This window comes from Hordeum vulgare, chromosome 5H, assembly GCF_904849725.1.
Source record: "Hordeum vulgare subsp. vulgare chromosome 5H, MorexV3_pseudomolecules_assembly, whole genome shotgun sequence".
Classification (NCBI taxonomy): Eukaryota; Viridiplantae; Streptophyta; class Magnoliopsida; order Poales; family Poaceae; genus Hordeum; species Hordeum vulgare.
In genome coordinates, this window is record NC_058522.1 from 498,916,441 (window position 1) to 498,943,582 (window position 27,142).

A 27,142-nucleotide genomic window follows, 5' to 3' on the forward strand; every position below is an offset into this window, starting at 1 on the left:
ACATTTTAGAAATTGCACTATGAATTACATACGGATGTACATAGATATATTTTACAGTATATATTTACTCATTTTGCTCCGTATATAGTCTTGTAGTGGAATCTTTAAAATGTCTTATATTTAAGAACGGAGGGAGTATGTAGCTAGCCATGAAACTTCCTTGCTTAGCAACAACTGAACTCAACTCCCTAATTAGTAAGGGCCTGAATGAGCACATAAAGGCAAATGCGTGCATGCCATGCCAGAGTGGTTCTGAGCTAGGAGCTCTGAAGGAGAAAAGAAGTACGTACGATCTCTGGCCTGAAGCACGAAGTGTTACGTAGAAGATGGATCCAGCTGCTGCATGGAGTGGAGATCTATAAAGGAGGAGGGGAGAGGATTCTCTGCTGCATGAACAGGACAAAGGCATGGAATAAGTTCCTACTATCTCCTTGTACACGAGTTGGCCTGAGAAAAAGGAACCAAAAGTTTCCTAAGCCAGCGCTGGGTCCCAGCAGCTAGCAAACACCTCGGAGTTGTCAATAGCTACCCAATCCACAATTTAGGTCAACTCTGCTGTCACTGTACTCAAATAGTAGTCGTGCACTGCTCATTTGCCCAGATAGTCGTGAGTGCAATGAGTCAACCAAATGTGACATTGGTTAATCAATCAGCTGACGACCTTCAAGATTTGTAGTACTGGAGAATAGGCTTTCTGCCTTCAAATTGTTGTTGCATGCGTACACAAAATTGTGTGTTAGTATTTGTTTGCACTGGAGATTTCTTTCTTTTTTTTAAAAAAAAAGGAGAGAAAGACATGGACGACCTTTCTTCTTCTTTGGCCATCACACTGTAACTGTAGTAACATGCATGCATCCAGAGAGAAAAGCAAAGGTGTGTGTGCACGACGTGGACTTAAAACGAGCAATGTGTTATGTTGCATCACTTGCATGCATGGGTAAAGCTCGCATCGCATGCATGATGCATGATGGAGTACTGAGCGACTGCCTGCGTCGCACCCTTTGCTCGTACTTGTACAGCAAGGAGAGAAAAGTATGTATGCAGTGGCAGCAACAGTCGACTGGTACTGCGTACATCAGATCATATATCAACTTTGTTCCTTTCTGTCAAAACAAAGGCCGAGCATAAAGAGAGACCAAGGCTTTTCTCCTGAAGGAGGGCGATGAGTGAGCAACGGAGCCCTAAAGATACGGGCGGTCGAGCTAGCGGCCTCCCCTCCACTCCAGTCTCCAGGTCGATCGCGTATATATGGGAAGAAAAGTTGAGCAGGTGAGAGCTAATCTAACCAGCTGGGTGCATGTGTCCCAGGCAAGAACAAATTAAAGCAGACCCCAGCCTTTCCTTTCTCCCTTTCAGGCAGATAGAAAAAGATCAAATTAAAGTACTCCGGAAAGTGGATTCTCTATCGTGATCTTGTACTCCCCCCGTCCCACATAATATAAGAGCGAGTGTAGGAAGTATATCATGTTCAAACAGGGTTAACAATGATTTTTTGTAAGGTAACATCGTCAGAGAATAGAAGAGAACACTAGTGATGTGTGCAATGGAGAATTAATAAGTGGAGATGGACATGATCCGACATTCTACCTGCCCATGGGATGCATGGGCCCTGCATGCCATTTCTGATCTGCCAATAAGAAGATGATGAGTTCATCTGATCATTCGTTGTTACTACTGCTTTCTTTCCTTCAAGGCAAAGGAACTGATTACTCCACTAGATCTCTGGTGGAGCCAAGCTGGTTTGAGTTGTTTTATGCATGTGGCTGGCGTGTGTAGCATGGCATGCAAGAGACAAGCGCCAATAATTGTACATGCATCTGATGCAGCTTCCTGCATGCGCCTGGACCAGGCTGTCCGAATTTATTTGTTTTCATGCATGCAAGCATGCATGCCCCTTGCTATGCTATCTTGGTTACCATGCTAGCTAGGGCTACATAGCTACACCATGTTAGCCATGTGGAATTGTGGACTCACCAAACATTGCACCATCTGCAAAGGACAGTCTAAACCTATAGATTCCTAACGTGTAACAGAAAGGTTTACCAGAAATGCATAGCAGTTGTAACAAACAAAACTCATTGGTGTTCCCTCCGGAAGGTTATCCAAGGGAACCTTTGTGTTCGCTAAAAAGAAAAACAATCACAGCGAATGATCCAGAATTGTCAACATATAAATTTGCCATCCTCTTGTATAAGGATTTACCATGTTGCCTGAAGGAAATTGCCATGCTACACCAACGAAAAAGTGAAAATTGCCATCTTTTAAAAACAGAAATTGTCATCCCAAATATGCTCACTCAGATTGCCATCGTGAGAGAAACATTTAATGCCGCCAGCACGCGGCTTGCTCATAAGAATGTGCGGGGAGCAAACACTTTAGAAACCCGGCTTATGTGACGCCTGAGGCATGTGTCAATGCATCATCTCTTATCACGTTATCATAGAAGCATTAATAATTTAAGATACAATCACGTTAATACATTATTTTTTATGAATTGTATCTATATTTAATAATTTAGGATAATGCATGCATATGCTTGGCCTAGAACCATTTTTTGCCGATCGTCACGTGCAAGGGTTGTATGTTGTATAAGATACAACCTCATTCTCTTTCTTCATTAACTAGTATGCCACGTCGGTAAAATGTCAAAGAAACCGTGCTAAGAAACTAGTATTGGCACAAGCCTAAGGGCGTTCGCTCGAAATGGATAAAAATGTGACTCAAATTGGTACCCTTTAGGTTCATTCTAGAAAATAAATAAAGTAGAAGCATGGATAGAAGGTTTATATTCCTACGAAAATGTAAGGCATTTTCTCTATACTATGGTATAGTTGCTAGAAACATTATCCTACATTGTAGAGGAATCCAAACATAACTCTAGTCTCATGGTATTATTTTATTCTAATTTGGAATAGTTGACATGCGCGTAGTCTCTCTTTCTATAAATAAGTACTCCACCCCTCTTTCTATAAATAAGTACTCCACCCGTCCTAAAATAATTGTCTCGACTTTATACTTTCTAGATCACAGGGTAATCTATTGTAATTTCCATGAGTATTGTTGTAGGAGTTGCCAAAGTTATTAGAGGGGTTACTAGGAAAAGGCCTAGGAACATAGTTTCCTCTAGAAGCATTGTTGTTGTCAAAATTATTCCTACCAACAAAATTAACGTCTAAGCTAGCGTTGTTACTCTCAATCAAGGAAGACAAGGACACGTCATTAGGATCTAAAGGAGAACTTCTACTAGCAATCAAATTCATTAACTCATCCATCTTAGCACTTAACGAGTTAATTTCTTCTATAGCGTGTACCTTTTTACTAGTAGGTGATCTTTCAGTGTGCCACTGAGAGTAGTTCGTCATGATATTGTCTAGGAGTTTTGTGGCTTCTCCTAACGTGATTTCCATGAACGTTCCACCTGAGGCGGAGTCCAAGATATTTCTAGAAGCGAAATTCAAACCAGCATAGAAGATTCGTATAATCATCCAAAGACTCAAGCCATGAGCGGGACAATTTCTAATCATCAATTTCATTCTCTCCCAAGATTGTGCAACATGTTCAGATCAAGTTGCTTAAAATTCATGATATCATTACGGAGAGAGATAATCTTAGCTGGCGGAAAATACTTTGATATATAAGCATCTTTGCACTTGTTCCAAGAATCAATACTATTTTTAGGCAAAGACGAAAACCAAGTTTTTGCTCGATCTCGCAACGAGAACAGAAAAAGCTTCAATTTAATCACATCATTATCCACATCTTTCTTCTTTTGCATATCGTCAAGCTCAATGAAGGTATTAAGATGGGATGCGGCATCTTCACTAGGAAGGCCGGAGAATTGCTCTTTCATAACAAGACTCAGCAAAGCAGCATTGATTTCATATGATTCCGCACTAGTGATGGGAGCAATCGGAGTACTAATAAAGTCATTATTATTAGTATTCGAGAAGTCACAAAGTTTGGTGTTTTCAGTCATGGTGACTTCAGCAAGCAAGCAAGCAAACAAGCGGACAGAAAGCAAGCGAGAGAAAAGGGCGAACGAATAGGGCGAACGAAAAAGGCAAACGAAAAAGGCAAATATTTTTGTAAATTTTTGTTTTTCATAAGTGGAGGAGAGGAAAACGAGAGGCAAAAAAGTAAATGCAAGAGATGAGTTTGCGACACTTACTTGGATGAGTTCTTGACTTGATCCTCCCCGGCAACGGCGCCAGAAATCCTTCTGGTACGGCACCAGAAATCCCCGGCAACGGCGCCAGAAATGCTTCTGCTGCATCTTGAGCTTGCGTTGGTTTTTCCCTTGAAGAGGAAAGGTAATGCAGCACAGGAGCAGTAAGTATTTCCCTCAGTTTGAGAACCAAAAGGTATCAATCCAGTAGGAGAATCGCGTCAAGTCCAGAGTACCTGCGCAAACACAAAACAGCTTTCACCCAACGCTATAAAGGGGTTGTCAATCCCTTCAAAATTGATTGCAAAGTGAGATCTGAAGGCGGAAAGTGCAACGAAATAAAGTGTAAGGCTGAAAATATGGTGTGAAGTAGACCTGGGCCATAGTGTTCACTAGAGGCTTCTCTCAAAATAGCAAATAATACGGTGGGCGAACAAATTACTGTCGAGCAATTGATAGAACCGCGCAAAGTCATGACGATATCTAAGGCAATGATCATACATATATGCATCATGTCCGAGACAAGTAGACCGATACTTTCTGCATCTACTACTATTACTCCATACATCGACCGCTATCCAACATGCATCTAGTGTATTGAGTTCATGACGAACAGGGTAACGCTTTAAGCAAGATGACATGATGTAGAGGGATAAAATCAAACCAATGATGAAAACCCCATCTTTTTACCCTTGATGGCAACAACACAATGCGTGCCTCGCTACCCCTTCTGTTACTGGGTGAGGTCACCGCACGGTATGAACCCAAAACCAAGCACTTATCCCATTGCAAGAATCATAGATCAAGTTGGCCAAACAAAACCCACAACTCAAAGAGAATTACAAGGATATGAAATCATGCATAAGAGAGATCAGAAGAAACTCAAATAAGATTCATAGATAATCTGATCATAAATCCACAATTCATCGGATCTCGACAAACACACCGCAAAGAAGATTACATCGGATAGATCTCCATGAAGATCATGGAGAACTTTGTATTGAAGATCCAAGAGAGAGAAGAAGCCATCTAGCTACTAGCTATGGACCCGGAGGTCTATGGTGAACTACTCACGCATCATCGAAGAGGTCATGGTGTTGATGAAGAAGCCCTCCGTATCCGAATCCCCCCTCCGGTAGGGCACCAGAGCGTGCCCCAGATGGGATCTTGCGGAGACAGAAGCTTGCGACGGCGGAAAAGTATTTTCGTGGATCTCTTTCGCAGTTTTGGAATTTTTCTGAATTTATAGGCGGAAGAGGTAGGGCAGACGTGCCACAGGGCCCCCACAAGCGTGCTAGGTGCGCCCCCCTAGCCACGCCTAGGGGGCTTGTGGGTTCCCCTGCTGGCCCCTGCCTTGGTTCTAAAGTCTGGCGCGTATCTTGTGTTCCAGAGAAAATCTTTTCGGAAGTTTTATTCCGTTTGGACACCGTTTAAAATTCTCCTCTGAAAAGGGTCAAAAACACGGAAAAAACAGGAACTGGCACTTCGCACTGAGTTAATAGGTTAGTCCCAAAAAAAATATAAAAGACATACAAAACATCCAAAGTTTGACAAGATAATAGCAAGGAACTATCAAAAATTATAGATACGTTGGAGACGTATCAGCATGCTCTGGAAGTAAAGCTCTGACCTGGGACTGATCCAATTTTTATTGGGTTGATCGTGAAATTTTGTTCCTCTTTTGGATTAGGTCTGTTGACTGGGCGTCCTAAAGAGGAGACCACCTCCTTTGGGGGACATGTTGAAGGAACTGTCCATTGTGCATGAGCGTGCACGGAAGGCTATGCGGAGTATGGCCGAGCTTTATGGCCGAATCAAAACCCTCCACAAGGGATGCCCGATCTTGCTGAGCAATTTACAGGAGCTCGAAATCGCTTCGAATTGTGGAAGACCTCAGCGTGCCGAGAAGGAGCTCAGGAGGCGTGTGCTATGGCGAAGACCAGCTTTATCGGCCTAGATCCCGAGCACATGGCCCGAGTTGGACCAGTGGGACCAGATGGGAAGGAGATCCCTCCACATCTGGTGTACGATTAGGTGATGCCCGCTGCACACTTGTCACACGAGCACTGCGCGTTAGATACTATAATAGATCAACTAGATCAATCACCAAGCTTGTAGTTGCGTGTAATGATATTTTCTGTGTTAAGGCACTTCCCTCCATATTTTCAAAATTTTGTCTTTAATCGGCCAGCAACTTCTACCTCCCCCATTATAAACTGGGCAATGTTTCATACTTTGTATCATGCAAAGGTAGGAATCAAATTTTCGATAAATAGGCAATCCGGCCATTTATACAGGTGGATTATGCTATATTATGACTAGGCATAAGAAACATCTTGCGGAAAAAATAGTTCCTTAATGGGTCCCTTTTCCTAGGCTCTTACATAGATTTGTAGTCGGTATGGATCTTTATCCGCTAAACACGGCTAACGGTTTTATGATACGAAATTGCCAAATAGGTGGGCATCGTCCTAGCTTATCAAGTTGTATCTCAAGTAGTGCTAGCTTTTGGCTTTATCCGTGTGAGGTACGTGTCCGGGTGAACCGGCCGTAACAATTACAGCGGTGCTCCCTTTACCCTCTAGCCGAATACATCGAGAATGTAGAGAGTAAGCACATGAGCGAGGCAACCAACATTTCTAAAATCTCAAATCCAATTGATGCACAAAATGGCAAGAATTGATGTTTTTATTTCTAGATGTATACATGAACAAGTAGGTGTAACAAATACACTGAACAACTTCTTTAAGAAGACCCTAGGTGCTACCTGATAATTACGTTTAACACGGGTAATTTGGTAAACGTGTGAGGGTGTTCGGTTAAGCCGAACATGCCTCGGGAACAACTAATTATAGGAAAAGATAAAAAAATGTGGGTGATACGGGAAAAGGAAAGTAACAAAAAAGGGGGGATGATAGTGGTGTAGCCATAAAAACACCAAAGGCGAGCTGCATTCCACGGGTTCGGCTCGAGGTGGTTGTCTTCAGATCTGCGCAGGCGATAAGCTCCTCCTGTTAAGATTTCATCGATTATGGAAGGGCCCTCCCACTTTGGGTGAAGTTTATACTTCTGCTTCTCGGGGAGGCGTAGGACGAGTTCTCACACTTTATATGCCTTTGCCCGGACTTTCGTGCTCCGATAGTGGTGAGATTTTGTTGATAGAAAGCTCATCGGGCCAAAGGTATGTCGTTCTCACCTTCCAATGCATCTAAGTCATCTTGTCGATCTAATTCGGCCTCTTTTTCCTCGTACATGCACACCCGAGGTGCGTCGTGTATAATGTCACAGGGGAGGACTGCTTCGGCCCCGTACACCATGAAGAAGGGGGTGTACCCCGTGGATCGATTCGGGAAGGTGCGCAAGCCCCATAGCACGGAGTCGAGCTCCTCCACCCATTGGCAATCGGAGTCTTGAAGGCAGCGGACCAACCTGGGTTTAATACCGCTCATGATGAGCCCGTTGGCTCTTTCGACTTGTCCGTTGGTCTGCGGGTGGTATACGGAGGCATAATCAAGCTTTATGCCCAAGTTTGCGCACCAATCTTTTACCTCCTCGGCGGTGAAACTGGATCCATTGTCTATTATTATGTTGTGCGGAACACCATAACGGTGTACAACCCTGGAGATAAATTCGATTACTGGTTTAGCCTTGGCCGAGGTGACTGGCTTTGCCTCGATCCATTTGGTAAATTTGCCAACCATAAGGAGGAGGTATTTCTTTTTCTTGGTCCCCCTTTAAATGGGCCGACCATATCCAGACCAAAGACCGCGAATGGCCAAGCGATCAGAATAGTTCGAAGAGATGTTGGGGGCATGTGGCTTTGGTTTGCAAAGAGTTGACACCCTGTACAACGCTTAATGAGTGCGTGGGCGTCCTCTCAGGCTGTTGGCCAGTAGGATCCGACTCGAAAAGCCTTGCTGACCAGGGCCCGTGCTGCTGCGTGGTGACCGCCCATACCGGCATGTACCTCGACCAAAAGTTGCCTTCCTTATTCCTTCGATATGCACCGCTGGAGTACTCCTATGGTGCTCTTTTTATATAGCCCGCCCTCGTGGACCTTACAAGTCTTTGATCGGCAGATGATACGTCGCGCCTCGGTTTGGTCGTCGGACAGCTCCTTGCGTAATAGATAAGCAAGGAAGGTTCGGTCCATGGCACAATTATGGCCATGCCCTCATGGGCCGAGGGCGTTTCTTCGATTGAAGACCCACCGATGACTTGATCGTCATGCTCGGTCGCTGGGGTTACCACCAGCTTTTCACCTTCAGCCCCTGTGCGGACCGTATCGTCTTGCCATACTACGGATGGCTTGAACAGCCGCTCCAGAAATATGTTGCTTGGGACGGGGTCACGCTTTGCACCTAAGCGGGCAAGAACGTTCGCTGCTTGGTTGTTGTCTCTTGAGACGTGGTGGAACTCTAATCCTTCAAATCGTGATGATATTTTGAGGACGGTATTCTTATAAGCCGCCATTTTTGGATTCTTTGCGTCGAATTCATCGTTTATTTGTGAAATGGCAAGATTAGAGTCTCCTCGCACCTCGAGCCGTTGAATGCCCATTGAGGCTGCCATTCGAAGACCGTGTAACAAGGCTTCGTATTCGGCTGCGTTGTTTGAATCGGCGTACATGATCTGTAGCACATACCGAACATTATCCCCGGTGGGGGATGTGAGAATCACCCCAGCCCCCAGTCTAGCGAGAGTTTTGGACCCGTCGAAATACATGGTCCAATGAGCATAAGTGCTATACTCTCTTGGGAGTTCGGCCTCGTTCCATTCAGCCACGAAGTTGGCCAGGATGTGAGATTTGATGGACCGTCGAGGTTTGTAGGTGATCTCAAAAGGAAGGATCTCAATGGCCCATTTTGCTATTCGGCCAGTAGCATCTTTATTGTTTATAATATCATTCAGCGGCACTTTTGAAGTCACAATGATCGCACACTCTTGGAAATAGTGTCGAAGCTTCCGTGATGCCATGAACACTGTATAGGCGATATTTTGGTAGTGTGGGTACTTGGTTTTTCATGTGGTGAGAACTTTGGATACGTAGTAGACCGGCCTTTGAATCTGTAGTTATTGGCCCTCGGCTTCTCTTTCTATGACGAGTACCGCGCCGACGACTTGATTAGTGGCCGAGATGTATAGCAACATCGGCTCCCCTGTGAAGGGTGCTGCTGGTATGGGTTTGCTGGCTAATATCGCCTTGATGACCTCCAGAGACGTTGTGGCCTCATCGGTTCACTTGAAATCTTTGGTTTTATTTAGCAACCGATACGGTGAGAGGGCCTTCTCGAAATAGACGAGATATAAATCGGCTTAGGGCCGTCATGTAGCCTGCGAGCTTTTGGACGTGATGTAGCTCTGTTGGTATCGCGAGTTGTGACAATGCTTGTATTTTGGCCAGATTGGCTTTGATTCTTCTTTGCGTTACAATAAACCAGAGGAATTTACTGGCGGGGACGCCAAATATGCATTTATCTAGATTGAGCCGAATGTCATACTCCCGTAAATTGGTAAAGGTCTCCCTCAGGTCGTCCACCAGCCGGTTGACGTGTCTCGTCGTGACGACCACATCGTCTACATATGCCTCTATTGTTTTCCTTATTTGTTTCCCGAAGCAAGTCTGAATCATGCGCTGATAAGTGGCGCCCGCGTTTTTCAACTCGAATGGCATTGTGTTAAAATAGAGTGGCCCGTAGGGTGTTATGAATGCGGTTGCTGCCTGATCGGATAACTTCATTTTGATATGATGGTATACGGAGTAGGCGTCAAGGAAGCATAGAGAATCATGACCGGTTGTGGCATCGATAATCTGATCTATTAGGGGCAACAGAAAGGGATCCTTGGGGTAGGCTTTGTTTAGGTCGTTAAAATCGACACATAGCCGCCAAGATTTATACTTCTTTGGTACCATGACCAGGTTTGCCAACCAGTCGGGGTGTTTAATGTCTCTGATGAAACTGGCTTCCAGTAGTTTGGCGAGCTCTTCGCCCATAGCTTGGCGTTTAGGTTCAGAAAATCGGCCCAAGGCCTGTTTGACGGGTTTGAAATCGGCTATTATGTTCAGGTTGTGCTCTGCCAGCCCCCGAGGGATTCCTCGCATGTGTGATGGGTGCGAGGCAAATATGTCCCAATTTTCACGTAGAAAAGCGTGTAGTGCTTCGTCGATTTTGGGCTCCAGTTGTGCCCCGATTGACACTGTTTTATTGGGATCCGTCGGGTGTACGTGGAATTTGTGATTTCGTCGGCCGGTTTGAAGGATGTGAACTTGGGCCGCTTGCCAAGGATCACGTCGTTTTTGTCCACCACGGCATCTAGTACCGTGACTTCTTCTACGGCGAGGGTCTCTGCCATCACTTCAAGGGCGAGGGGTGCCGTTTTGTTTTCGGCCCGGAGGGCTCTTTTGGGGTCACTGTTCATCGTCATCACTCCGTTCGGCCCGCTGGTGAGGTTTTTGCTTCCTGACGCCGACGTGTCCAGGGCCGCGAGTTCCTCGAAAGGAGCTAATAATCTTGTTAACACAAGATCTCCTCGGGGGCAGCGGTGAACACTAGGTTCCCGAACCTGACTTCCTGACCGGGGGCAAAGTTATCGACCAGGCCGAGGTGGCCAGCCGGATTGGCGTGCAGAACCATGCTTCCGAATGCGAAGATTTGTCCGGAGATGAAGACGTCCATGTTAATGATCTCTTCGCTGATGACTAGGCGCGGCATTGATCCTTCAACGATCCAATAAATGGAACTCTCAAAGAGAGCACCAATGTCGGCGTCAAAACCGACATATCTCGGGTCGGGGGTCCCGAATTGTGGACCTTAGATCAATGGGTTGCAAGAGAGAAGGGGAGACAATGCTTACCAGGTTCGGGCCCTCTTGAGGAGGTAAACCCCTACATCCTACTTAATTATATTGATGTGGATGATGATTACGGAGTCTACCTCGAGATCGTGTATACTAAACCCTAGGTGGAATAATCCGCCTACATGGACGAGGACCCCCCGATTTATATAGTCACCGGGAGGTCCTAGGGTTACATGCAACCGACTTGTCTACTTTTACTTGGTTGCCACCCGAGTCTTCGGGGTTCTCCTCCTTGAATATGAGACGATCAGACAGCCCGGCCCATCATAGACACAACCCATCAGGCCGACCTCTTCGTAATAAGCCGACTATCTGAGGACCCCTTAATTCCAGACTCCCTCAACATGTCTAGCCTTCTAGCTATATCACGTGGTGTCACTGCTCATACGTTGTTTGCTTGTTGAAGTCCTTAGTTGAAGATTTGTTTCAACGAGATAGGCCCCTGTGTTCTGCCTTATTGTTGGGCCTGACTAGATGGGTGCTCGAGCGTGATTCCCTTCTAGTAGGTGTTATCTTGGGATCTATCAAATTTTGTTAGGTCACATGTCGCTCCATAGACGGACTATTTTTATAGTCACAGGGTTTGTGGTATAAATGTGTAGATGTCGATGCGATTTTGGAACATCCGGTTGTGCGAGCTAGGAAGATCCAAGGTGGATGGATTCTGGTTTCCCTTTCCTTTTTAATCTTATGTGTTTGGTACCATTGCTTGGTATTGCTTGGATTCTTTTAATAATAAATGACATATGTCAATTAATTGTTGTGAATGCGTCAATCAATTTGGAGGTCGAAAATTGTTACATTTTTTGAAAAAATAAATAAAGATCCTATGCAATACGTGCAACCGGAAGATAAATATGCCCGATAAATCAAATATAATAACATAAGTTGCTCTAGTTTTCTTGCATTTTTTTGGAAAATAAGGATATCCCCGGCCTCTGCATTAGAATGATTCATGCAGCCACATTATGAAGCAAAAAATTCAACAATCTCCGTGTACAAATACAAGCTCTGATGTTAAACAAACATTTAAGTATCGAGTACATAGTCTTACCTAGCATACATCGATGACGTCGACGAATGGCTGAACTGGCAAGTATGATGCAGATCTCTTTTTTGAAGATGGGTCAGTGGTTTGATGATGATGACGACTTTTAAAACATGTGCATGTGTTGTAAGCTTCAGGTTTATTGCATCGGTTGTAAGTTTCAATACGTTATGTGGATTGATTGACGACGACAATGGTTTCACATATGGATGCACTCCATATTATCGTGTTTGTATATCTGAGTGGTGGCTTTGCATGGCTTGATGTATGTTCTTGTAAGACCTTTATTAAATAATTAATAAAAATTGATGTATGGATCGATTGATGAAGAGGTCGAAGGTTTCAGCCTCCTTTTCAAAAAAAAAAAAACCTAGATAAAGGTACTACCCGGCAAGATGGGTGTTTGAGCGGCAACTCCTTTTTAAAGGCGTTGTCTTGAAATCTTACACATTTTTTTGAGTCATATGTCCCTCGTCCACCAGTTTATTGTTCACGGTTATACGGTTTGTGATAGGATTATACATATGCTGAAATGAGCTAGGCAGATTATAAGTGGATGTCCTCCGGTGTTTCCTTGTTTTTCAAGGCAATTTCTTTGGTATCAATGCTTGACATCGTTTGGCTTTACAACAACAAACAAAATACCAGATTATACGCTATGTGTTTTATTTATCGTTATATGCATTGGCTTCGTATGTGATCTATGCTACATCAAACAAAGTGTCAATCGTTGGTCAAGACGGTGTGTACGTAGTTGAAGCGGATGGATTGGTCCACCTCATCCGTCGACATAGGCATAGTTAGATGATTTTACTGCTGCCAACTTGTCGTTTTAAAATTCCATGTCAAACAGTTTATTTGATGGTTGTGTGTATCTTAATGTGGGATGTCGCTCACTATGACTTGTATCCGTTTCATGCTATGTTTTAAGTTAATAAAATTGTTTTTATCAGAAAAAAAACCTGGCATATACGAAAAATAAAGGCCCTAAACACTAGGCGCAACGAAAGATAGATATGGTCGATCAAATCAAATGGTCTTTCCCTGAAAGTTAGTCTAGTTTTCTTGCAATTAATTAAGTTCAGGTATTTTTTTCTGCTGCAACTTTGAAGCCGATCTCTGCCACTGTTGTTAACCAAACATTTAAACAGCCAAGTACATAGTCTTGAATGGTGGTGCTACGGCGCACTGCACACAGACGCGCCCCTGGTCTGAGGCTCTCTGATTGAGCACTGAGAAAGCAGCCCATGGTACTGCAAATTGCATGTGTTAACTGGAGCCTAACGGTTTCTGTATAGATTGGCGCTTTGCAGGGAGTGTGTGGGTGAGGGGCACGTGACCCCCGGCCGGCCTCTCACCAACAACTCTCAATGCACGTACTCCATGGGACCATGCCTCTCTCGTCTCCCCCACTCTAAACAGCGCCCTAAGGATTCCCCATGAAGAGCCCTACTCGTCCTTAGCCTGCACCACCTTCTCCATGACAAGTTTTTTTTCCCCTCTCCTTCCTTTTCCTTTTCCTCACCTATCATGAGAGCAAGAACATTGAGAGAGTGAGAGAGGGAGAGGAGCAGTGAGCACTGTGGCTTAGGGCAGAAAAGGGGGCATGGTACATTGGGTTTCATGTGCTATCCTTCCTTGTGTTGGCAATGATTTCCCATTTTGGAAGAATGTGGTGCCTCTGAGCCTACGGGGTTACTACTAAGCTAGCTAGCTGTTCTTCGACACCACTCATAAAATGCATATGGTTGCCGAGAAAGAAACAAAAGGAAACACCATTACTAGTTGCGACTTGCTACCTTCTCAGTACTACCGCTATGGCCAAGGGAATTGAACAAGGAAGATGAGAGGCAGTACTACAATGTTGTTGCTTTAGAATCTGTCATGTCTCCCATGCTTTTTCCTATGGCCATGCAGTATCAAACAATGGAGGTAATCATTCGCAAGAATTTTTCATCCTTTCCTCGAGAGACTAGAGCAAATAAAAAGCGCATGCAAGCAGACAGGTAGAACCCTGCGCTTTTGTCTTCTCACTCGCACTGCTCACTTTGTCCCAGAGCTCACTTTCAGTCCCCTAAGAAGTGCCTGCGGCCATTAACCAGCAATCATCATAATCTTTAGTTTCCTTTTTACAAAGTTTTAAAGCAAGTTTGGACAAAAAGGATTGCAGGATGTTGCATAAATTCCTACAAGAAAATTAACTAGGCACGAAAACTCACTGCCAATTCATACTGAGCTGCCCTAGCGTACGAGGTACGACACATTGGGTTAACCATTTTATGCAAACACATAAGCTAAATATCATGTGAAAATTTCGGGAGAGTTTCTTATAAAATAATAAATAGAGGAAACAATTGAAGATGCATACAAATTCAGAAAATTGTTACCGAAGTTCCGGTAGGCAACAAAAGACTGAAAGGGAACAACATGACCAATAAAATGTCCTGTCAAGGTTAGCGTCGGTGGAAACAGTTCCACTAGATTTCGGGTATGATGTTACAGTTGCTTCAGGGACACTTCTCACATGTAGACAGAGGCCGATCTTGTATATGGACTCAAACATGCTATAGATTTGTCCTAAAAAAGAACATGTTATAGATTACCATGTGCACTGGCCGATCTATTATTTTACTGTCATAGTGCTGCCCTCTTGCTTTCTGTTGTTTGCACTGGCTGATCCATTTAAAAAAGCAGACAAAGACAGACGGACGAGCAACCCAAACGAACAAAAAACGGATAAAAACGTTATCACTTTGGAGCAGCGCATTGGAGTATGCATTGCAACCAAAATCCTAATATGGCTAACACTAGTGGCCTGTGATCACATCTAGACAAAGGTCGCCTGTCTATTCCTGAAGTAAATCATCATCAGACAATTCGGAATGAGAAGTGAAGCCCGAATCTGTTCCGAGAAGAAAAGCTTAAAAAGGGATAGAGGAATGAGAATGAGTAAGAGATGCCCATTGCGAAGAGGTATCACGCGGTTAGTTATTTAACCTAGGGATTTGCTCAAAGTGAGATATGGATTACGCGAGCAGTATATATGAGATGCCCATTACCACTACTAGCTACCTTCCACGTTCCACAAGGATCACAATCAGATCACTGGAGTATGCAGTACAGAAACACTAGTGAGTGGAGACGCCAGCATCTATAAAGTCGCCAGGTTGTCCCTTCCACATTCCCCATCTATAGTTCAAATAAGTTAGTCCTTAGAGTGTCCAATTGCTGGTTAATGACTATTCATCCCTTGTTAATTGATGACTATCCATCTTCTTGGTTTTTAGGGATGATGACAGTTAGTAGAAGTTGAGCACCAAATGCAGTAAAATATTAACGAGTGCAACTTCATTGTCTTGAATGCTCACAAGCAAATAAAAAACACAGAAACAAGCATTGCATCTACTGTCTAATTAAAACTAGGCAAAATAATGTGTGATGTTCCCTCCAAGATATAAGACACAAAATACCATGTTAGCCGGCAAAAAGAAAAGGAATATACAGGCTGCTTATCCCAGTATGTCAAAACTTTGATTGCGGATATCATACATCCGCATTTCACAAAAAATACACATTACTACCATTCAAAAAAACCATTACTAGCAGACAAAATTCTATAATTTCGGTTCTACAAGGTCCAGATGGCTACAGTGCTAAAAAATAGATATCCATTTTTATTACAATTGAAATCCTAATCATGTCTACGTTTCCAAATACAAACATATATATCTTGGAAACTAAGCATAGTGGATGCATTTGCTAATTTAACCCTGAGATTAGAAGACAGTCTTCTAAAAATTAATACATCTCCATAGATAGAGGCATTTACCATGCACACATATATATGACTAGCTATCCAATAGTTACTTATCAAATGACATAACCAAATTATTTCCGTATAACGCACTACATATCCCAGAAGTACAATATCCCGGAAATACAATGCCAGAGGAAGTAACTACTAAGAAGCAAACCAAAACATACACAACACAAAGACACGTCTTAAACAACCCGATACTACAAATAAAGTGCTTACATATAAAGGCCAAATCAATATTCAACAATTTGCATTTCCATTCATGAACTTATGGTAACGTGATGAACATATTATTGTGAAGAAAACCACAACATGAAAGTAGTAAATAATAACAGTTAAATTAAGTTAATGTCCAGCTTTAAACCCAAAAGGATCCTAGGTGTCAATAATATTTGCTAATCTGCTACGTAGTTTATCTGGCAATTAAATAAGGTGCATATCTCAGAAGTAGTTCAATGCTAGACAAAGTAACTTAAGCAATAAAAACATAGACAATACAAAGACACGACTTAGACAGGCCAATACTACTTATAAAGTGCTTAACTATAATGGCCACATCGATATTCAGCAATTTGACCACATCGATATTCAGCAATTTGCATTTCCATTCATGAACTTATAGTAACGTGCTGAACATATTGTTATGAGGAAAATCACAGCATGAACGTAGTATATCATAAGAGTGAAATTAAGTTGTCCATCTTTAAACCCAAAAAAGATACTAGTTTATCTGAAAATTAAATAAGGTATGTATTCAGGGGAAAATACACATGTTGCACCCTTTGAAATAGATTAAGTTTTCTTTTAGATAATGAAACAGACAAGTTGAAAAGCAAAATAAAATAAAGGAACCATAGGAATTATGATGGTAACATTATTTACAAAAAAAATCATATTATCCTTCAAAGAGAAATGAAGTTGTTAATAAATTACAGACATACTAGGCCTCTGCAACTTTGGAAGTTCACAAACCAATCAAATTCATTTAGCCTGCTGTGTATAATTGTTTTGCAAATTGTAACCTCAATGTTCAACTTCACTATCAAAACTGCCGGCTTACGAAGTACCCCACTACCATAATTGCTACGAGCATACAGCAGACACATGAATTTTCTCATTGACAAACACGAATTATACTCCATGCAAAAAACAAAAAAAAACACGAATTATATTTCTTAAACAATAAATATATAGATAAAATAGCTTAATTTGTTATTACTCCTACTGTACTCAAAGCATGCCATTTCACAAGCAGACTTAGCAGATTGAAATGAACTGTAATCGTAGGAAAGGTAGCACTTATGGATATCATTTAAAAAAAATATCCATAATTTCTTGTGAGATGACATGAAAAAACAATGCAATTGCAACATAAGGTGATGGAAAAACAAATCATGCGATGGGATGAACAATACAACAAACAAGTTCAAGTCATAGACGACGAAACAAAAACGAGATGAATGCGGCACCAATCAATCATTCCCCCCTCATATCTGCTAAACTCGGAGACATAAAATACACCGAAATCAAGCAAAGGATCGCCGCATGGCTCGATCACAGCTTCCAAATCAGCTGATCATTTGGTCACAAACTTTCTAGCACTGCTCTCCCCAATGAGCATACCGCTCACTCCTAAATCCTAATATAGTACAAGTAGCCACAAAACTAACAGAACCACACCATTAACTTATGGCGAAGGACGCGACATAGTATCTTGGATCCACGAGCTACCAAGTAAAGGGGACTAGGTTTCTAGGGCGCAGCTTTTGAAGAGCAAAGGGAAAACGAGTAGTAGTAGTAAAGCCAAGTGGTCGCACCTTGTGATAATAGAAGCTACTACGTAGTACGTCGTGGTAAAAGTAAATTTAAAGAAGCCTTAGCATCATATATTATTGCTCTGATGAAAGAAGTAGCAGGAAAACCAAGATTGTTAAGAACACTGTCAATTGAAGATCCGGGAAGAGAAAAAAAAAACAAGCTAGAGCAGTGCAAGAAATCACGCTTAATTCCCGAGATCCTAACTGTCAGATTTCTAATCATTTGCTCTGACAGGGTATGTCACTGACTGATCGCCTCAGATGCTCCCAAGAAGAGCTAGTAGAAAGGTCTAAATTACGGGGCCTCATTAAGCTAAGCTATAGCTAGGCTCTAGAGAAGGAAGGAGCATCAATTTATGCATCAATTGACAGATCGAAGAAACCAGGGGTTGGGTGGAGGCACGGTGTTACAGCGGGAGGCGCCGTCGGCGTGCGTGCGCCGTCACTGTCTCTGGTAGGGGTGGCCGTGGAAGAAGGGCGTGGTGGCCGGGAACGAGCCGTAGAGCCCGGGCGTCGGGTACGGATCCATCACCACAGCCGATGACACGACGATGTTGTGGTTGTTGCCGCCGACGCCGCCCCCGCCTGCGTCGCCCGCTTCCGCGCCCGCGCTCGGCGGGGACACGTCGCCGGTCAGGCGGAACTGGTAGTCGCTGCCGCTGCCTCCTGCCGCAGCTTGCAGCTGAGCGTGGGCGTTGCTGCTGGGGCCGACGTCGTGGAGGATTCCCTTGAAGACGTGGCCGCCGATGCTGACGGTGGTCTGGTACGCGAGCTCCGCCTCGGCCTGGTCCACCGGCCCGAGACGCACGCATCGGAACACCGCCTCCGAGCTCACCTCCCGCGGGAACCTCTCCGCCACCGTCACCATCTGCTGATCCCCTACACACACACACAAAAAAAAAAAAACACACAGGTTTTAGCGTCAGATCCCGGAGCATGGAGGATGGAAGGTGTAGGTTTTGCAGCACGTACGTGGTATATAGTACGTACCCGAGGAGGTGGTCGGCGTGGTGACGGCGAGTCGAGCGCGGGGGCGCTTGGTCGGGTCGCGTGAGGGGCCAGCCCCGGCTGTGGTGGCGGCGGCGGAGGCGGCGAGCGCGGTGAGCTGCTGCTGGCGCTCGCGGCGCTTGGAGGCGGGAACCCAGGTGGACTTGACGTGGGTGGAGCAGGCGAAGCCCCGGGATTTGCAGCAGGTGCGGCAGCGCTGGTGCTGGCAGTCCTTCTTGGCCTGGTTGCCGCAGTCCTGGCAGCTGGTGCCGGCGCTGCCGCCGGCCAGGGCGGCCGCCCGCGCGGCGCGGGACGAGGAGGAGGATGCGGCGCCCGCGAGCGACTGCGCGGCGCCAGCGGGGAGGTCATCGGTGGCGAAGCGGATGAGGTTGGAGGCGTAGAAGGGGTGCGTGAGTTGGTGCTGGTGCTGGTGCTGGTCCTGCGGCTGGCCCCATAGCTGGAAGCCGCCCCCGCGCGTGGCGTAGAGGAAGGTGGATGCGTCGGACGGGTGCACGCCGGGCGGGGACGCCGGGCTGTCGCGGCCGCTTCCTCCGGTGCCTAGAGGGAACCCCGCCATGCGCCCAAATCCATAGGCCGCCGTGCCGATCTCCCTCTATTTCACTCTACAGTCGCCATGCGCTAGCTTGTTGTAGGAGTAGTCTCTAATCTATCTTCCTACCTACGGACTACGGTGGTGTGTCCGGCAGCTGTGCTGGCCAGGCCTCGTCGATTACAAGGGAGCAGGGGTCTCTCTCAGGAGGAGATGGAGGAGGTGGAGATGAGGACCGAGAGGGAGCCGGAGGGTGAGTAAAAGTCCGCGTGGCAGCGAGTGGGGTGGGGGACGCGTGCGAGTTAAGACGGCGAGGCGACAGAGAGGGCCTGCTACGCCGCCATGGTGCCTGCGCGCTCCAAAACTGCCATTTATTGCCCTGCCTGCTCCCTTCCCTTCTCTCCTCCACCCCTCGCTCCCCCCTCTCCCTCTCTCTCTCTCTTTCAAGTTTGTAGTTTGCAGCACAGGCACGGGCACAGGCAAGGCAACGCGGCGCGGCGGGCGGCTGCTGCAGCTGATGTTGCGAGGGAAAAGGCGCAGGGGCACAACAGTGGCGCAATAGAATAAGCATGGCGCGCGGCCGCCGTGGCCGGGCCGGGCCGGGCCGGATGGAATGTACCACGAGTAAATGTTTGCCTGCGCGCTGGCCTGGACCCTGCCGCGCCGCGCCCCGCCCGTATCACTGGCGTGCTCCGGAATCAAGCTGCCCCCACGCCATGCCATTGCCATGCCATGCCATGCATGTCGTGCACTATACCCCTCCCCATGTCCCTAACACGCGTAGACACGCTAGCCGGTCAATGCAATATTCAATTCGGCCTTGTAAAAGTTGCACCGCACGGCCGTCGTAGCTTTCACTTGCACAGTTGCACCGCACTCGTTATGTCTTGCGTCCGGAAGGCACCGCCGTCCGTCGGATGGCGCACGGACGGCGCGGCCGGACGGTCGGTCAAGGCCGCCGGAAAACACGGGAGCCAGCCAGCCGCGCGCGTGCCTTTTCTTTCGAAGTTGCCGTGTCGCATGCACAGATGCGGACAGCTTTTCGCGCTCAACTTGGCCCGTTTCCGGGGCGTCCATGGTGATGGCGGTCGTCGTGGTCGTGGCCTCGATTCACGATTCCCATCCCTGCCTCCACTCACGTCGGCTACAGTGCTCCGCATCGGTCAATTCTTCGTCCGTGGCATGGCCGTGCATGGAAACGCGCTGAAACTCCAACGCTTTCGCGCAGACACTGGCGGTGGACAGAGTCAGGGGGATCCCGAGGACGTGGACGCCGGCGGCGGGTCCGGCTCCACCACGCACAGGCCCGCTCGCCGTATGAAGAATCATGCATGGTCGCACTCGCATGGAGTACTACCAGTTGACTGGCGCGGGCGTCCATTACAACATCTCCAACACAGACGCGTCCAGGCGCAGCAAGTAATTTCTTTTTTGACCTTTTTTACATTAAGTAGACAGTTGCTTCATCACACGCACGCTGTAAATTTTTAACGCGCCAGCATGTCGATTTAGAGCATCTCCAACGGCCGCGCGCGTTTCGGCTGGTTTAGCGCGGGGATAGACGCTGCCTCCAACAGCCGCGCTATAATGCAACGCGCGCCGCTCCAGCAGTGTCCAAAAATGCAGCGTGCGCCCAACATTTTTTAATAAATAGATTGCATTAAAATAAAAAGGATACAAAATTATTTTACATAGATTGCAACTAGATAGGTAGTTCGAAAACATAGATAGATAGTTCGGTGCTAGATAGTTCGAAAACATAAAACTAATCCCAGTCGCTCCAATCATCTGCACCATCATCATCGTCGTTGGTGTCGTCAGATGTTGACAGCCAGATGTCCAACCAACGCTCATCTTCTTCAGTGAAGAAGGACCTCCCGCCTGCATTAACGATGTCGGCCTGCGCACTCGCCAATGCCTTCCGCCGACGCCTGTCCAACCGCTCCTCGCGGCGCCGGCGCGTGTCCTCCTCGCGGCGCCTTGCCCAATATTCCTGCTCGTAGGCGACGTCCTCCGGGTGGCGCCGGCGCCACTCCGCCATGACCCGCTCGTCCTCCTGGGCGACGAGGAGGCGGCGCTGCAGCGCAGTGTGCTCCGCACGGTCTTGTGCGTAGTTTAGACGAGGCGGTGGGGCGACGTCTAACGCCAGCTGGAGCGTGTGGACGTCCTGGAAGTTCATTTGGCGGCGCGGCCTGCCTAGGCGCCACGCCGCCGCGTCGAACGCGCGGGCGGCCTCGTGCGCCGTGTCATAGGTTCCGAGGCTAAGCCGGAGATCGTCGGAGCGTATCTCGGCGTAGAACCGCCGTTGGGGCACTGGCGGACGCCGCGGTAGCCCGACGCAGAACGGCGGCATGGTGGCGCGTCGGGAGCGGCGCGCTGGGGCGGCGGCGGCGCGCTGGGCGGTCGCGGCGCGAGAGGCAGAGGGAGAGAGAGAGAGAGAGCGGAGCGGTGTCGCGAGGGAGCGGCAGCGCGCTGCGCTTTTATAGGCGCGCGGGACGCGGCGCCGCAAAAATGGCGCGTGAGCTCCCGCCTTTTCGCGCGCGCGCGCAAGAGGTTTCCTCGCGCGCGGTTTTCCCACCGTCGCTGGAGCGCATCATTCGGTCCCCCGCGCGCGTCCCTTTTTGCGCGGCTGTTGGAGATGCTCTTAGCACGCACCGTAAAATCAAGCGCGCTCGGCCGGCGTAGAAACAACATAGACAAGATGATTTCAAACATCTAAAATATGCAAAGTTCGCACAAATAAGATAACCACAAGCAAGTTCATGACAAATAAGTTCACACAAACGTTAGAAAAGCCAACGGCTAAACTACTCTTCGTCGTGACCTCGACTTTAGATAGTCTTCCTTTACTCCGTAACTTTTATTTCGAGTGACTAACATTTAGCAACTGAACCGATATCTAATACCCATGTGCTACTAGGAGTACTAGTAAAGTACACATCAATAAGAGGCATATCTAGTATACTTCTATTGACGCTGTCAGTCTTCTTATCTACCAACTGTCTTGGGTAGTTTCGCCTCAGATATCATTCTCCTCATCATAGAAGCACACACTCTCGGGTTTGGGTTCAAGCTTGGGTTTCTTCATTGGAGTGACGACTGACTTGCCATTCTCGAAGGTTCCCATCTTTCCCTTGCCCTTCTTGAAACTAGTGGTTTTACTAACCATCAACATTTGATTCTCCTTCTTGATTTCTACCTTCGCGGTGTCAAACATCGCGAATAGCTCAAGGATCATCTTCTCCATCCCTGGTATGCTATAGTTCATCACGAAGCTCGGTAGCTTGGTGGCAGTGACTTGGAAGGACTATGTCAATCACTATCTCATGTGGAAGATGAACTCCCGTTTGATTCAAGTGATTGTAGCACCCAGACAATCTGAGCATATGCTCAACGATTGAGATTTTTCTCCTTTACTTTGTGGGCAAACAATCTTGTCGGGGGTCTCATACCTGTCAACACGGGCATGAGCCTAAAATACTAATTTCAGCTCTTGGAACATCTCATATGTTCCCGTACGTTCAAAACGTCTTGAGCGCCTCAATTCTAAGCCGGAAAGCATGACGCACTTAACTATCATGTAGTCATCAAAACGTGTATGTCAGATGTTCACAACATACACAAATTACGCTTGGGGTAGCACAACGAACTGTGCATTAAGGACATAACCTTCTGTGCAGCAATGAGGACAATCCTCAGTTTACGGACCCAGTCTGCATACTTGCTACTATCATCTTTCAACTTAGTTTTTTCTAGGAACATATCAAAATACAGGGGAGCTACAACACAAGCTAATCATCTACTACATATTTTGAAAAGATATTTTGACTATGTTCATGATAATGAGTTCAATTAATCATATTACTTAAGAACTCCCACTCAAATTGACATCCCGGTGGTCATTCGAGTGGTACATGATCCAAATTCACCAACCCATATCCGATCATCATGTGAGATGAGGTGGCTTCAATGGTGAACATCTCCATGTTGATCGTATCTACTATATGACTATGTTCGAACTTTCGGTCTCGTGTGTTCCGAGGCCATCTATGTACATGCTAGGCCCATCAAGTTTAACCCGAGTGTTCCGCGTGTGCAAAACTATTTTGCATCTGTTGTATGTGAACGTAGAGTCTATCACACCCGATCATCACATGGTGTCTCGAAACAATGAACTGTCGCTACGGTTCACACTCGAGAAGAACACAATTTTATCTTGAAATTTTAGTGAGGGGTCACCTTATAATGATACCATCGTCCTAAGCAAAACAAGGTGCACAAAAGGATTAACATCCCATGCAAATCATAAGTGACATGATATGGGCATGATCTTGAGCTTTTGATCTCCATCTCCAAAGCACCGACATGATCTCCATCGTCACCGGCACAACACCATGATCTCCATCATCGTGTTGTCATCAAGGTTGTTGCGCCAACCACACTTCTACTATTATTGCTACCAGTTAGCGATAAAGTGAAGCATTACATAGTGCTTAATGATTGACACACATGTCATACAATAATAAAAGACAACCCTATGGCTCATGCCGGTTGCCGTAGCATCGACATGCAAGTCGATCTTAACTATTACAACATGATCATCTCATACATCAAATATATAACATCATGTATTTGGCCATATCATATCACAACATACCCGACAAAAACAAGTTAGACATCCTCTAATTTTGTTGTTGCATGTTTTACATGGCTGCTATGGGTATCTAGCAAGAACGATTCTTACCTACATAAAACCACAACGGTGATACACAAGTTGCTATTTAACCTTCTCCAAGGACCGCCTTTGTCGAATCTAGTTCAACTATGGTGGGAGAGACAGACACCCGCGAGCCATCTTATGCAACAAAGTTACATGTCTATCCATGGAACAGGTCTCTCGTACGGGGACGAGTAATGTTGGTTCGGTCCGCTTCATCCCATAATACCGTTGAACAAAGAAAAGACTAAGGACGACAGCAATATGAATATCAACGCCCACAAACTCCTTTTCGTTCTAATTGTGATGTCATCTACGCATAGACCTAGCTCATGATGCCACTGTTGGGGAACGTCGCATGGGAAACAAAAAAAATTCCTACACTCACCAAAATCAATCTATGGAGACTAACATCTACGATAGGGTTGAGTGCATCTACATACCCTTGTAGACCGCTAAGCGGAAGCGTATATTACACGGTTTGTATAGTCGAACATCTTCGCGATCCAATCACGATCCGTCCCACGATCTTATCACGATCCGTCCCGCGATCCAATCACGATCCATCCCGATCTAGTATCGAACTGACGGCGCCTTCGCGTTCAGCACACGTACATATCGATGACGATCTCCCCCTCCTTGATCTAGCAACAGAGGGTGGATAGGTAGATGAGTTCACCGTCAGTACGATGGCATGGAAGTGGTGGTGGTGGAGCTGTTCCGACAAGGCTTTGCCAAGCAATACTGAAACCGATATAGAGGAAGAAGACGATCTATGGAGAAGAGCGTTGCACGTGGCTTTTCATGCGGTGGCTGCCCTCAAGACCTCCACTATATATAGGACGAAGGGGTAGGTGGGATGCCTTGGTCCCTCTTCCAAGGAGGAGAGGTTCGGCCGAAATAAGGGGGGAGAGTCCAGCTCCCACAAGGGAGGTGGAAACCCTTGGGAGGACTCTCCTCCACCTCCTCCACCTAGGCTTGGCGCATGGGCCTCTTGGGGCTGGCTGACCAAGCCAACCAGGGGGTGGTGCGCCACCTCCTAGGCCCATGTGCCCCCCGGGATGGGTGGGACCCTCCCGGTGGTCTCTCGAAACCCATTCAGCACTCCCGGTACACTACCGGAAACACTCGAAACCTTTTCGGAACCCGAATACCACTTTCCTATATATAAATCTTTACCTCCCAACCATTATGAAGCTCCTAGTGACGTCTGATATCTCATCCGGGACTCCCAACCATTATGAAGCTCCTAGTGATGTCTGATATCTCATCCCAACCATTTGGTCACCAACATATATAACTCAACAATACCAAATCGTCACCGAACCTTAAGTGTGCACACCCTGCGGGTTCGAGAACTATGTAGACATGACCGAGACACTCCCCGGTCAATAATCAATAGCGGGACCTGGATGCCCATATTGGATCCTACATATTCTATGAAGATCTTTATCGATCGAACCACGATGTCAACGATTCAATCAATCCCGTGCATTGTTCCCTTTGTCCATCGGTATGTTACTTGCCCGAGATTCGATCGTCGGTATCTCCATACCTAGTTCAATCCCGTTACCGACAAGTCTCTTTACTTGTTCCGTAATTGAAGATCCCGTGACTAACTCCTGACTCACATTGCTTGCAAGCTCATTATTATGTTGTATTATCGAGTGGGCCCAGAGATACCTCTCCGTCATACGGAGTGACAAATCCCAGTCTCGATTCACGCCAACCAAACACACACCTTCAGAAACATGTGTAGAGCACCTTTATAGTCATAAACCTTGCAAAATAAGAGAGAAAAGACATAAATATGGTACCACAAAGTAATATAACAGCCCATAAAGCAATAAATATCAACATGAAAGCATGATGCAAAATGGACGTATCACGCACAACACACAAGGTGCGCCATTCGTAACGCTGGTTACCAATGGCGCATTCTTAGGAGGTGCGGCATTGGTAACCAGAGAGCAGCTAGATATTTTTGACAGTCCGACACCACTCCTCCCTCCCCCTGTCGGCGCCGTGTGATACTTCTCCAACGTATCTATAATTTTTGATGGTTTCATGCTATTATCTTGTCAAACTTTGGATGTTTTGTATGCCTTTTTTATCTTTTCTAGGACTAACTTATTAATTCAGTGCCAAGTGCCAGTTCCTGCTTTTTCCATGTTTTTGACCCCTTTCAGAGGAGATTTTGAAACGGAGTCCAAACGGAATAAAATCCCCGAAAAGATTTTTTTCTAGAACGGAAGAAGATCGGGGGAGTTGGGAGCCAAGCCAGAAGAGCCCCATGGGCCCCACAAGCCCCCACCCCGCGGCCAGGGGGCCGCGCGATGCAGGCTTGTGGGCCCCCTGGAGGTCCCCTGACCTAGATCTTGCGCCTATATAAAATATTCCCAAAAAAATCAGGGGAGCATCGTAATCACTTTTCCGCCGCCGCAAGCTTCTGTCTCCGCAAGATCCCATCTAGGGCACGTCTTGGTGCCCTGCCGAAGGGGGGATTCGGACACGGAAGGCTTCTCCATCAACACCATGACCTCTCTGATAATGCATGAGTAGTTCACCATAGACCTACGGGTCCATAGCTAGTAACTAGATGGCTTCTTCTCTCTTGGATCTTCAATACAAAGTTCTCCATGATCTTCATGGAGATCTATCTGATGTAATCTTCTTTTGCGGTGTGCTTGTCGAGATCCCATGAATTGTGGATTTATGATCAGATTATCTATGAATCTTATTTGAGTTTCTTCTAATCTCTCTTATGCATGATTTTATATCCTTGTAATTCTCTTCGAGTTGTGGGTTTTGTCTGGCCAACTAGATCTATGATTCTTGCAATGGGAGAAGTGCTTGGTTTTGGGTTCATACCGTGCGGTGACCTCACCCAGTGACAGAAGGGGTAGCGAGGCACGTATCGTGTTGTTGCCATCAAGGGTAAAAAGATGGGGTTTTCATCACTGGTTTGAGATTATCCCTCTACATCATGTCATCTTGCTTAAAGCGTTACTCTCTTTTGTCATGAACTCAAGACACAAGATGCATGCTAGATAGCGGTCGATGTGTGGAGTAATAGTTGTAGATGCAGAAAGTATCGGTCTACTTGTCTCGGACGTGATGCCTATATGTATGATCATTGCCTTAGATATCGTCATGACTTTGCGCGGTTCTATCGATTGCCCA

The 27,142-nt window shown here is 46.2% G+C and overlaps 1 protein-coding gene across 2 annotated transcripts; it reads right to left on the reverse strand.

Annotated features, from left to right (window-relative positions):
* Positions 1-17,752: 17,752 nt before the first annotated feature.
* Positions 17,753-19,664, reverse strand: LOC123400060 (protein SHI RELATED SEQUENCE 1-like). 2 transcript variants are annotated; one of them, XM_045094459.1, is made up of 2 exons: positions 18,678-19,664; positions 17,753-18,584 (listed from the first exon to the last, which is right to left on the reverse strand). In XM_045094459.1, exons 1-2 carry the CDS (start codon positions 19,267-19,269, stop codon positions 18,148-18,150), a joined length of 1,029 nt encoding a protein of 342 aa, XP_044950394.1. In that variant the 5' UTR covers positions 19,270-19,664; the 3' UTR covers positions 17,753-18,147. The 2 variants fall into 2 exon arrangements, with proteins under 2 accessions (XP_044950394.1, XP_044950395.1); XM_045094460.1 differs by having other exon boundaries at positions 18,696-19,663.
* Positions 19,665-27,142: the final 7,478 nt, after the last annotated feature.